This window comes from Myotis myotis, unplaced genomic scaffold (assembly GCF_014108235.1).
Source record: "Myotis myotis isolate mMyoMyo1 unplaced genomic scaffold, mMyoMyo1.p scaffold_m19_p_6, whole genome shotgun sequence".
Taxonomy (NCBI): Eukaryota; Metazoa; Chordata; class Mammalia; order Chiroptera; family Vespertilionidae; genus Myotis; species Myotis myotis.
The window spans coordinates 68,057,588-68,071,520 of NW_023416368.1; the positions used below are offsets into that span (position 1 = coordinate 68,057,588).

At 34.3% G+C, this 13,933-nt stretch overlaps 1 protein-coding gene across 1 annotated transcript in view; it reads right to left on the reverse strand.

Annotated features, from left to right (window-relative positions):
• LOC118659241 (probable ATP-dependent RNA helicase DDX60) overlaps nt 1-13,933 on the reverse strand; it is a 90,225-nt gene that overhangs the window by 24,446 nt on the left and 51,846 nt on the right. The window contains exons 20-28 of the mRNA XM_036315482.1: nt 12,041-12,156; nt 10,887-11,026; nt 8,657-8,766; nt 8,453-8,557; nt 7,702-7,827; nt 5,885-6,012; nt 3,982-4,140; nt 2,539-2,683; nt 233-385 (exon numbers count right to left, since the gene is read on the reverse strand). Coding sequence (XP_036171375.1) covers nt 233-385; nt 2,539-2,683; nt 3,982-4,140; nt 5,885-6,012; nt 7,702-7,827; nt 8,453-8,557; nt 8,657-8,766; nt 10,887-11,026; nt 12,041-12,156 — 1,182 coding nt within the window. The remainder of the gene's footprint in view (nt 1-232; nt 386-2,538; nt 2,684-3,981; nt 4,141-5,884; nt 6,013-7,701; nt 7,828-8,452; nt 8,558-8,656; nt 8,767-10,886; nt 11,027-12,040; nt 12,157-13,933) is intronic.

Sequence of the window (13,933 nt, forward strand, 5' to 3'; positions counted from 1 at the left end):
TCGGCTTTTATTAGTAAGGATTAGCAAGGTAGACAGGATCCTTAACTGCATATATATTATTCATTAATTATGTAAAATGTATTTAAAAGGATGGAATAGAATATGCTAAAATGTTAGCAACATATCCCTTGCAGTGGAGAGGTTATGAGGAGGGAGATAGAGAGACTATCCTACTCAGGCCGAAAGAATGAAGGCACTGTTTTTAGGAAAGTTATCCTCAGAGTTCACCAACCTTGAGGTGCTTCAGTCTGAAAAGCATCTCTACAACTTGTCTTTGTCTGATTTCCATCGACCCGTGGTGATATCCAATGCCCCGCTTTAAAAAACCATGTAGTTTGTAGCATTGTCTTGTTCCTCTCAGTCTGCGTAGGATCTTTGCTAAAGTCTGAAATACCCCAAACAAAGAGTCTGTAGTGTCAAATGAAAGCATTGATCCTTCAACTTAACAATGATGTCATGTCTAAAAAGATTGTTTAGAGATAAATTCAGAGTTGGACACGCTTTAAACCATAGTATGTTTAAGCCCAGAACCCAAAGCCTATTTAAATAGGCTTTATATTTTAGTAGAGTGGTTTCACAGTACCGGACATTCAAAGCTCCATATCTTTCTGACACAAGCAAATGCAACCCAACCTTATATGTAGTGATCCTTTCTTCATCCATTTCTTCATCAGGAACATGTACCCCATTTTCTTCCCCATACCCACTGGGTGGTCAAGGCCTAGCCATGATCCCAACTGCTTAATCACTGTTTATAGCTATAATGGACTGAACTAAGGGCGCCAGCTCACCCTGGGAAAATGAAGACACACTGCAGGGACAGGATAAGAGGTGGGTGAGGGACCAGAGTGCCCTGATGCTAGTACCCCCCAAAATTCTCAGCTTAGTCTGACTTGCTACCACCTCAGTTTTATTTTATTTTTGCTGTTAATTCAACTCTAACTTGCTGGGTTTCTTTTTTATTATCACCTCCAGTCATGTCTGACCAGTATTTATTGTTCTCTCTCTTCTTTCTTTCTTCATGTCTTCCAGTTTATCTTTTCTCTGTTATCTTTGTGTCTGTCACTTTCCTCCCCCCACCTCCAATCCTTCCCTGTTTCTCTCCCTCTGCTTCTAACCTTTTCTCCTTTCCCTCTCTCTCTGAAACTCTCTATTTCTGTACATTTCTTTGTCCATCTCTGTCAGTCACTGTTATTGTATCTCTCTCTTCTCTTTGTCTCTCTTTCCTAGTCACTGTTATTGTTTCTCTCTTTTCTTTTTTTCTTTTCTCTTTTTCACCTCTTTACTCTCATTCTGCCTCTCTTTCTCCCCCTCCCAATTATTGCACAAGCCATAAATAAGTAATAACCATATATCTCTAACTATTACATGAACAATAAGGTCAACTAGCAAGCATTTTATGAGCAACCATTGCTTAGCATTTCTGAGTTAGCTGTGGCATCAGGGAGAAGTATAAGGCAATCAGAACTCCCCAATTTCAAGTTTGAAGAACTAGGTACAAGGTAGATAAAAACTGACAAGGAAAATTTTTCAGAAGACAGACAAATGTGATTTTGAGGTTCTTTTAGCAGGTTGTTGCTTAAGCCTATAGCTGAGAGAAAAGATTTTTACATTGGCTATTTATATATCTGTCTACATAAAGGAATAGTTATAATTAACTTCAATTAATAAAGACAGTTTCATAAATATTGGAGTTATACTTTGGCACAAATCATCAAGCTGCTTTTAACAACTGTATAAACTCACACAAATTATCTTTTTTAAAAATATATTTTATTGATTTTAGAGAGGAAAGGAGAGGGAGAAAGAGATCAAAACATCAATGGTAAGAGAGAATCATTGATTGGCTGCCTCCTGCACGCCCCCTACTGGGGATCAAGCCCGCAACCCAGGCATGTGCCTTAGGCCGGAATCGAACCTGGGACCTTTCAGTCCACAGGGTGACGATCTATCCATTGAGCCAAACTAGCTAGGGCACAAACAAAGTATCTTAATTTCTCCAGCCTACAACTTTAGTCTCCCATCCATTGTTTCAAGATTGATTTAGATTAAGTATGTTACTGTTTTATAAATTCCATATCAAAGTATAGACATCATACACACTTTTATGTACTAAATTGTGCTTCTCCAAAAATTGTGCACCCCCAGTACCTCAAGATGTTATTGTATTTGGAGATGGAGTCTTTACAAAGTAATTCAATTAAAATGAGGTCATTGGGGTGGGCCCTCATCCCATATGATTAGTGTCCTTAAAATAAGAGGAAATTTGAACACAGGCACATAAAAAGGAAGATGATATGAAGTTAGAGAAAGAAGATGACCATGTGCAAGCCAAGGGGAAAGACCTGGACAGATCCTTCCCTCAAAGCCCTCAGAAGGAAGTGACCCTGCCAACACCTTGACCTCAGACTCTACTCTCCAGAACTGGGAGAAAATAAATTTCTGTTGTTTAAGCCACTCACTCTGTGGTTCTTTGTTATAGCAGCCTTAGCAAGTCCATACACACACTTGCATTACCCTTGTTTTTTTTTCTCTTACCTGATAATCCACAACTGTACGGTCAGTGTAAGTACAGTCTGGAGAAATTTCATAATGTTTCTTAAGGTTTTTTTTAATTTCCTTTATTTCAGCTGCTAATAAAATGATTCTTTGTATTCTAGCACCTGAATCTGAATTAAAAAAACTGAATATGAAAAAGAGGAAAATGCGTAAATATATTGATTATGGCATGTTCTTTTATTTTTTTTTTTAAGTTTGAGGTTATGTATATAAATGCCAGGTAATTCAAACCCAAAACACAATATCCCTATTAGAGGATATTCATCAGGCCTTAATTACCTCAATTGTGTCTTTATCAACTTACCATTTAAGTACATTTTAAACATATGCATTAATATGCATCTAACATGAAATAGAAAAACCTCCTGCACCTCTCCCATATCTTATGTCAACCAAATTTTAATTTATTTTCTATACCCAGTGGAACAATATTTTTCACATTAAATATGATGGAAAAATTCAGGTATCCTACTAACTGCAAACAAATGCAAATTCTTAATAGTTGAAGAAGTATAGAAAAATGTTATCTGCTACTCTCTTCTTTTAAACACATACTGTAATTGATTTTCAATATGTGCCAAAATTAGCCGTGAGCGATGTATTGGAGCACTTCTCAACAAGTCATTGCTCTGGTGAAGTGACATATGGAGAAAGGGTCAACAGTCTGTTGGGCCATCAGAGTAGACCTGATTCAGTCATCCTATCTGCAATTTTACTCTAAGATCCAAACCCATTTTATATGACCACCCCCACCTCAGAAATATATCTGAAAGTCAGAAAAGAATACTTTATTGTATTATGGTTATTATTTCTCTCAAGAGTAGGTAAAGACAAATGCTAGAAAAGAATCCTGAGGCGGGTGAGACTTGTGTAACTATTATCAAACAAAGTTATGTAACAAAATTCATACATCATGTTTTTCAGGTTAATTTGTACATTAGAATGAAACAAAAATACAGATATTTGTTTATATACTTTATGTTAAGACAATAAAGTCATAAAAATGCAAAAGTCATATTCCCTTTGTTATGTTAAAAGAAAAATGTGTTAGTGAACTTGTTCTGACTAATTAGCTGGTTGATATTCTAATGGGTATCTTTTTAAACAATGTATTTTTAGCAATATGCAAGCTTGTAATTTCTAAAAAACAAATTTATAACTTGCATTTCTAAAAAAAAGAAGCTAATATAATAAAGAAAATTATTATAAACTATTGTATAATTACTAAAATATTCAAAGAAATTATCTCTTGGATGTCCCCACAAAAGTGAAGTATAATTAAATTAACTCAATGTATCACAAAAAGAGAAAAACAGTCACATTATGTTATAAAAACAAGTTTGAATTTATAAAAAAAAAAGCTGAACACCCATGCATTTTATTAAACATTTAAAATTCCACAGCTCAAGTAAAAATACTTACGCAGCAATGTTTCTTTTTTGAGATTTTCTTGCTTTCCATAGTTTCTTGTTCAAAATTTTCTTCTCTCTTTCAGAATTTGGATTGTTGTGAGTAATTTTTTTGCTTATCAAATGTGTAAAAAGTCGTGAAGCTGAAAGTTCCACTGAGTGAATGTTAAATCTAAATTAAAAATATATGAGAATTTTTAATAATTGCATATTCATATCAATCTTATATGTATCATATATATTAGATACATCTCATATTACTTACATCTATATCTCATATATGAGAGAGATAGATTATACATATAATCATATAAGTTTTATTCATAATCTATCTTTAATTTGTTTGCTTTGTAGATCTTGCTTTGTTTCAAATGGAATATAACAAATTAGATGTAGGTTTCCTCAACTTTCCTCTTATCTAGAATATATACACTTTGAGACCTAATCCCTTTGTAGCCTGGCTGGCGTGGCTCAGTGGTTGAGCATCAACCTATGAACCAGGAGGTCATGGTTCAATTCCCAGTCAGAGCGCATGCCCGGTTGTGGGCTCGATCCCGTGTGGGGTGTGCAGGAGGCAACTGATCAATGATTCTCTCTCATCATTGATGTTTCTTTCTCTCTCTCCCCTTCCTTTCCTCTCTCTGAAATCAATAAAAATATTTTTAAGTGTCTTTAACCACCCTAGCCATTATTTTCTCTTCTCACTAAACCTTGAAGCACCTAATGTCTTTATCACACATTTATTTAAGATGTATATATTATGTTATACTGTTGAGGGACGGACTTTATAATTAATAATTTACTGATTTACTCTCCTATGTTTCCAGAGGTGACAAATATCTCCTCATATTCACTATTAGCACCTACAGAATTTCTTGAATTCTGAAATGTTGAGTAACTGTGTGTATATTTACTGGCTAAACTATTGAGTCTAACTATTTCAAGGTCATATACAACCACTCTTCCAAGGATATCAATTCCTTAAGGGCAGTCATGTCAAAGATTGCTTCTGCATCCCTGAGTCCTGGACTTAGCACCAATGAGCAAAGTAAAATGAACTGAATGTAAGCTCATTTCATACATATAGACTAACAAAATATTTTCCAAAGGAAAATCATTATTTTAAGTATAATGAAAACATGATTGCTAATTGTTTGATGTTGCTACTAAGCCCCAGCTCACTTTTCTTTTAATGCTCTTAAGGGAAAATAGGAAAAAGGAAACTAGCAGAGTGAAGGTCTTCCTTTTTAGTGAAGAGTTTAGATGACACTACTTTTGCAAACAACCTACAGAAAAAATACTGCAAGGTCATATGTGTGTATATGTTATGCATGTGTGTGTTATTGTACATGCTCTCTTTGGCAAATGCACACTCTATCCTTTTTTTCCTTATCTTACTTTGATGATATATAGAACTTTTCTAAAAAGGATGGGTGGGCCAGAAATTCTACATAACTAAACTATACAATTAGGTTTCGAAATATAATCTAATGAGAGGTGTTCCTTTCTCTCATCCTATACCCAGCTTGGTATTATAAGTATGATTTCAACATAAATAGAGTTATAATTTCTCAAAATATGCTCTGGCCAGGTGGCTAAGTTGGTTGGAACATTGTCTACTGTGCCCCCCAGAAAAGGTTGTGGGTTCAATTCCTAGTCAGGGCACATACCTAGTTACAGTTTGATCCCTGATCTGAGAGCATAAGGGATGCAACTAATCAATGATTTTCTCTCATATTGATATATCTCTCTCTTTATAGAATTAATAAAAATATATACTCGAATGAGGATTAAAAGAATTCTCAAAATTCTACTATTGTGAATCAAAGGTTATATATATTCTTCCTCAATGATTGTTTTCAAAATTCTTCAAATTCATACAATATTAACTATAATGCTAAGAAAATGTTACTTACGAAAAAAATATTGCAGGCAGCCTATTCATTTCTTTAAGTTTTTCCACAAAATGAGGAAACATCCTTCGCTTTTCAACTTCTGCACTGTCAAAAGTTTGAGGCTTAAGGTACATGAATAACTGATTCACCTGAATAAAATTATAAGTAAAAGATAAGTCAAAATACTTGTGATTGTGAAGAAGAGATAGATGATACAATCAGCTGGCATTTGAGACTGAAAATCAAATTGGTAAGGCTTAGTGCATTTTCATGGAGTAAGTTAGAAATTATATCTAAATAATGCAAATTTTCAAATAAAATTAAAATCTGAGAAAACTTGAATGCCAAATTTCTACAATATTGTAATCATATCTATGTTATATCATGGCATGGTGTTTATGGAATGGGGCAGAGATGGTTACAAATTGATGTTGGTTATTAATAGGGTGAACACAGAGCACAGTAAGTCCTAACTGTCTACAAATAATATTTTTAACAAAATATCTAACATAAAATTAAGGAAAATAAATGTTTAAAACTAAAATTTTAGGTTAAAAGAATGTAAAATGTTAACAAAAATTGATAGACAAGATACAATAGATGAGAAGAGGATTTTCATGTTATGAATGACAGCTTATTGCCATGAGGCATGTCATAAGCTCTAAGGAAAAGAAACATATCACTTGTGCCTAATGGAGAGTATATTGGATGGAACTAATTAGAGCTTAGAGATTGGTCACCTCCTAAAATATGTTGAGTCAAGAGCAGTAAATAAAATTAAGTTTGATCTAAGCTGGTGTCTATATATCCCAGTGTGTTAAAAGCCAGATAATAGCAATGATAGGCCAAAGATTCTCAACCATGTCTGCACATTGAAATTTCATAGAATTTTGTTTTAATGTTCCACTGCCCCCATACCACACAAAGCCAATCAAATCAGAAATTTTAATAATCGGCATTTTTATAAGCAGCTAATGTTGACAACCTTTATCTATACAATAGCAATGCTTGACATTAGTTGGTTTTCACACTTGTAGATTAGGTAGTCTGCCCAAGTCTGGGTGTAATTAAAATTTAAAACAAAAACCAAACACGGATTCCTTCCCCTGTGGAAAAAGAATACAGAAAATATGGGTGGATTGAAATTCTGCTTCCATTACCTGAAGCATGCTGATCGTGAAGTGATCACATCTTAACCATGACTTTGGGCCCCAAGCAGTCAAGGTTGTTTGATATTACACATGAGTATATGTAAATGCGTTTGACCATATTCCGTTCCTTCTAACTGGTCAATCAGCCCTGGATAACTATGGCATGTGTCACTGCTTGTACCATTGAGATATTGTAGTTTTTAAGGAAGTAAAATATTATGAGGATTTTATCATAACAAAAAAGTAAAGTTAAAGAATAGAAATTGTAGTAAGGTAAATTAAATAATACTTGTAATTTATTTGAACTATCCATGTTGTTGTCAACTGAAAGAAATTGGGTGTTCACCTATTAAATACGTAAAGTAGACAAAAGGTCTTCCTTAGGGAAATATTAGAGAAGAAAATCAGGGTAATGACCCACTGGTATCAGAAATCAAAGAAGTCCTATCCTCTATGAAAAGCAATAGCTCAACTTGAGATTCAGAAAATATGTGGTACCCAATTATTCTTTGCATTTTTCCACATCTAGCTAACTAAATTTAAGCTAGAATACTAAGGCATGGCAATGGGGTACTCATGTTCAAATGCTTGAAAGCTTTATGAGTGATTCTTCTGAACCTAAATGAAAAAGTCAGATCCATTTCATATTAATCTAAATTTAAAGAAATCCTAAATGTTTTTAATTACCTTGCTTGGGTCCAGCTGACTCCAGTGAATTATTTCCTTTTTCAGTTCCTCTTCATATTTCTTAGCATCTGCCCTCGTTATGACTATTTTATTTTTGAAGCAGCTGAATTCTTCAGGTTCTAACTCCTTGAAAATGAAGAACCACAAATACAAAGGAAAATGAAGTCATCATTTTTTCTAAAGTTTTCCATATCCAACATTATGAAGGAAATCTCTTAATCAGTCATCCACATTCAGTTACAGAGATAACTGCAGGTAGGCCAACAGTTCTGTTCTCTATGCAATGGTTGCATTTTATTCTGTTTTCATTAGAACATACCAACACATAATTTTTTTAAAACTTCAATTAACTCTAGAGGTAAAAGAAATAAAAAGTTCTGAAATGTTTAATATATATATATTACATATATATATTAAACATTATATATATTAAACATATAATATAAATAAATATATATGTTACCATGGCAAGGCATTCTAAGCATTTTATAAATAACAAGTCAGTTAATCTTAAAAAAACCCAACAAAGTAGATATATTTTTTTGGTAAGGAAAATAGGGATAATAGAGAAAATTTAACTTATTTGCCCAATTCTAGAGCACTGTGACTCTGGAGTTTAAATTCTTAACAAGGAAATATGCTGCTTTTATCTAAACCAGAATAAATACCATTCATGAATTTGCTTATTATTGATGGGCTGTCATAGCCAAAGAACTAGAGATATCAGCCATAGAAGTATATATTCACACACTTTCATTCTTGTCCATTCTGGCCAAACATGTGCCATCGCATCATAAAGCAGTATGCTTTCCCGTGGAGAAAATCCAAGGTCTAAAGGGATTCCATACTTCTTTATCTAAAAACCATAAAATACAAAATTATTAATTTTATATTCCATATATAGGTTTTTAACAATCTGGATACATACTCATTTTCCAAAGTGGTTTATACTTACATGGTTGACTGTAAGTGCAGCACATGGGTGATAGTGTTCAATGATAAACTCATTATCCTTTAGGGAACACACATACTTTTCTAGATCATTGTATCGCTCTGTGTACCACACTGTAAGTATAGGATTGAAATGATCATTAAAATCTGTTTGCTTTCAAAACCATGACCTAATTATGATTTTACAATTATGAGCAGGCCTAGGAAGAGTTACGCATGAGACCATTGCCAGGAGCACATTAGAAACAGGGCTGTGCATTGGGAGAACCTTGAAAAAGGACTCAGTATATCTACACTGCGAATCTGTGCTTTACTTTCCTTCCTGGTCTTAGTCTTCAATTATATCATCATTGTCGGTTCCTGGTATTTATTTATGATTTCATAATTTATATAGCATCTATGTATTTTTGTAAAGCATGCCTGTGTAATGGGGTCTGGCATAAACAATAGATATATAGACATACAACTAATTAGGAACATTGGGTATCACTATTACTATTATTATTGTATTATCTCTCTATCTTTAGGAATAATATTACCAGGTCAAAGAAAGAATATGTGTCTTCTTCCTCCCACCCCCCTTCATTTTCTTTAATCAAAGAAGCTGATATTTAAGGCGTTGGTGGTATAGTGGTGAGCATAGCTGCCTTCCAAAGAAGCTGATATTCTAAATACTTCTATTAATATTACACTGGCTTTATTATTTTTTAGCACTTACCATTACCTAACATGTTGTTTATTTAATTTTATTTACTATTCATCTTGTTTAATCTTTATGTTCACATTAAAATTTAAGCTCCAGGTAAGCACAGAGTTTGCTTCCTATTGTCACTCTAGGGACAATAAAGGAACCCAGCACACATCAGGAACTTTAATGTTTGTTAAGTGAAAGCATAGTGTCACATATGGGGATCTGTAGCTTTCCATTAAAAGTAGCCAGAAAAATATGATTTTATAGTACTTCATAGAATTTTCATGAAAACAGTCTCAAGTATATAACATATAGAAATATTCATTAATTCAGTAGTAAAACATTTAGAGTATATGTAAAATAAAGGACACCATGATACAGATTAAATATATATGTATATATAACATATAACACATTACATATATTATCTATTTACTTAAATATACTGCATATATATATTTAAAATGTCTAGTGTTTCTCAAGGAAAATAAGACATTAAAATAGTTACAATAGACAGTAGAATATGTCATAATGTAGGACATACTATTGAACTTGAACTAAAAGAATTAAGGTTGTACTTCAGTTGTGCCTCTAGACAATATCTCTTAAATAATCAATAGATAAAATTTGGTCAACTGTAGATAAGAGGTCATTCCAGAAAAAACTAATTAAAAAAGAAAATGCAAGTTTTGAGGAACAATGAATAATCCAAATGTCAAGAAAATTCATGAAAAGAAAAATTCCTGTAGTCTGAAATGGGAATGATAGCACAGAATTAGACCATAAGTAGAACAGTATATTTTGAAGCAAAAGTTTATCAGGAAACCAAAACTGAACTGCCCTCTAGCCATGTTTTTGCCTTTATAATTTTTCTTTTTTTACAATATAGAAAGTGAAACATTTATCTGTGCTATAATTACATCTTTAACCATACTGAATTGTAGAGGAATTCACATTATTTAAAAATATATCATATTTGCAAAGAGCTTGATCTTCAAGTTTATTAGATCTACCATTAGCTGTGTGAACTTCAGCATGTCATTAATCTTCTAGAGCTAAGATTCTTATTTAATTTCCTCTGTATATTAAAACAAAATTTCCTCTCTGTCTATAAGTCTGTCTCTGTTTTGCTTATTTGGGTATATTGTTCATTAGATTCCACATTTGAATGAAATATGATAGGAAAAAAATTATTTCCCTTCAGATTTGTAATAAGAATCAAACTATTCTACATATATGGCTGACAGCAGTTGGGTGGGGGTTGTGGGCCTGGAGATGGTGAAGAGACTGAACAAAAAAAGAGAGAAAGAACTCATTGACAACAGGGTGGTGATTATGAGAGGGAGAGCAGGGGAGGTGGAAGGGGTATGGGAGAATAAGTGGTGATGGAAACAAAATAAAATTTGCAAAAAATTGATTTCCCTTCAGATCTGTAGTCCAAATCAAATTCTTTGACTTACAGAAGATGCTTTAATATGTTGCAAGCACATAGAGTGTGCTCAATAATTCTGAGCCCCCCCTCTCTTAGTTAAGATAGTCTTACCCAGTCTAACTCTGTAGGATGGCTTTTCTACTCTTTTTCTTTGTTGTTTCTTTGAAACTTTCAAGACATTTTGCAATGAACTAGAATTTTCCATTTTGCTTTCAACATGTTGCCAGTATCTTTTAATTAACACCAACCATCTAGTTATGAAGAAAAAAAAGGTATTATTCACAGAAAATCCCCCATATCATTTGTTTTCTGAGAAAAATTATTAAACATCTATAATAATAAAAGCATAATATACTAATTAGACCAGACAGCCAAACGACCATCCAGACGTCATTCCGGATGAAGCCACCACAGCAGGGGCCGAGACAGAGGTGGTTAGGGGCAATCAGGCAGGCAGGAGAGCAGTTAGGGGCCATCAGGCAGGCAGGTAAGCACTTTGGGGCAATCAGGCAGGCAAGCAGAGTGGTTAGGGTGATCAGGGCAGGCAGGTGAGTGGTTAGGGTTGATCAGACAGGCAGGCAGAGGGGTTAGGGGCAATCAGGGAGGCAGACAAGTGGTTAGGGGTGATCAGGAAGGCAGGCAGGTAGCGATTAGGAGCCAGTGGTCCTGGATTACAAAAGGGTGCAGGCCAGGCTGAGGGGATCTCCGCCCGCCCTGTGCATGAATTTCATGACCGGGCTTCTAGTTGATTTTAAGAGAATAAAAATCTCTACATTTTATGCATACTCAAACTATATTTATACTCACACAGTTAAATCAATTACTTTTATGCAATCACCAAGAACTGATACTTTGAGGTTTCTTATTAAATTCATTTACCCAATTAAATGGGTATATCCATTTCTGCGATATGTGTTGACTAATTTTTAAAAACATTTTTGGTGTTTTGCATAGAAAAGTAATGGGCATAGCCTATTGAAGGATGGTTCTAAACTGCCATATGCTATTCTCTGAGAACCCAAATATCAAGCTATAAACAGGAAAATTAAAGCACTCTCACACAACATTGTTGAAGAACCAGTATGTAAGTTACATCTAGTCAAAGGATGAGTGCAAATGTCTTCTAGTTATATATAACAAAATTTGAAGAGAATAAGTTTTACTTGAAGAGAGTTTTTGTTTTGTTTTAAAGAGTATTTTAAATAATCTGTCTGTATTATTATTATCATTAATAGCAATTAAATGAATACAAAACTCAGTCTTACTCAGTGAGATGTTCAGGATTACTGATAGTAGCAGAAAGTGCCAGAAAGGGACATCGAATCATAACAAGAAGATGCTCCCAAACTTCAGCTCCAATTTCTCCCCCAAGACAGTGAACCTGGCAATGTGGTTAAATAGACTCAGTATTAAGTCAGTTCCACTTTTTCTCCCAAAATACTAATAGATTATGCTACTAGAACTTATTATTTCCTTCTCTCTCCACATTCAGTAATGTTCATTCACTCCTGACAAAGTTGTTGATCAAAGAATCCCAACATGACTTTGAGGAGAATTAAACTGGATTTGAGAAGAATATATCGAGAGATGACTTGTTCTATTATGCATGATGATAGCTGAACTGTGAAAAAGACTTATCACATGTCATGGTAATAATGATTATAAGCAAGAACAAGTTGAGCAAAAAAACACACTTTGTATGTCTTGTTTACAAATGAAATATTGGCTAAATTATAGCAATTACTATAAAAAGATAAGATGATGAAAAATCGCTATAAAAATACAACATTTTACTCATGTATCACACTAATCCTATCACTGAAATACAGATAAAAATGTTTATAAAACAAATTAATTTGAAATAAATTGATTGGAAATTAATTTGAAATAAGAGCATTTATCCTGTACCAGATAGAAATCTAGAGAAAGCCTAGTCCCCTGACTATAGAAGTTCATTCATTATTAGTTTGATACAATGATATGGACAATTAATCTATCTATATATATATATAAAAGGCTAATATGCAAAGTGTCCCCTCGGAAGTTCAACTGGGAGTTCAATCACTCGCCATGACATGTGCTGACCACCAGTGGGCGGCGTGGAAAATGGCGGATGACCAGCAGCAGCGGCAGGGCGCTGAGGGAGTGAGGGAAGGAGGAGGTGGGGAGGTGAGGAATCTGATCACTGGCCAGGCCTAGGGACCCTAACCTTGCACAAATTTTGTGCACTGGGCCTCTAATAATAATATATGAAAGCCAGAAAATTTTAAAAGACTTGATTTAAAATAATCTCTGTAAAATTTTCAGCTAACAATAAACCTGTATTTAGCAAAATTAGATTCTTATGTAATTATAGCCTATCTATAATAATAAAAGTATAATATGCTAATTAGACTGGAAAGCCAAATGACCTTCTGGATGTCCTTCCAGATGACCTTCTGGACAAAGCCAGGGCTGTGAGGGCCAAGCCCCTTGCAGGAATTTCGTGTATCAGGCTTCTAGTATTTATAGAATGAGAACCCAATTTCAAAAGTCTTATTTATGCTTAATTTCTAATTTTTACTGAAGCCTTTATTTATGAAGCATTTATCCACTGTGAAGTACTTTGGAGAAGGAAAGAGAAGCTTTCAAACATCTTTTAGTCAGCCTTAGCCAGTTCGACTCAGTGGATAGAGCGTGGGCCTGTGGGCTGAGGGGTCCCAGGTTCAATTCCAGTCAAGGGCATATGCCCAGGTTTTGGACTCAATCCCCAATAGGGGGCGTGCAGGAGGCAGCCGATTGATGATTCTCTCTCATCATTGATGTTTCTATCTCTCTTTCCCTCTCCCTTCCTCTCTGGAATCAATAAAAATATATTTTTTAAAAAGCTTTTAGTCAAGCTTGGCTGACATGGCTCAGTGGTTTAGCATCAACATATGAACCAGGAGGTCATGCTTTAATTCCTGGTCAGGGCACATGCCTGGGTGTCAGGCTAGAACCCCATTGTAGGGCCTGCAGGAGACAGCCGATCAATAATTTTCTCTCATTATTGATGTTTCTATCTCCCTCTCCCTTCCTCTCTGAAATCAATAAAAGTATTTATTTTAAGAAGCTTTTAGTCAAAACAGAGAGAAAAGAGAAAAAGAAAAACATGTATATAACATCAGAAATAAACTGGT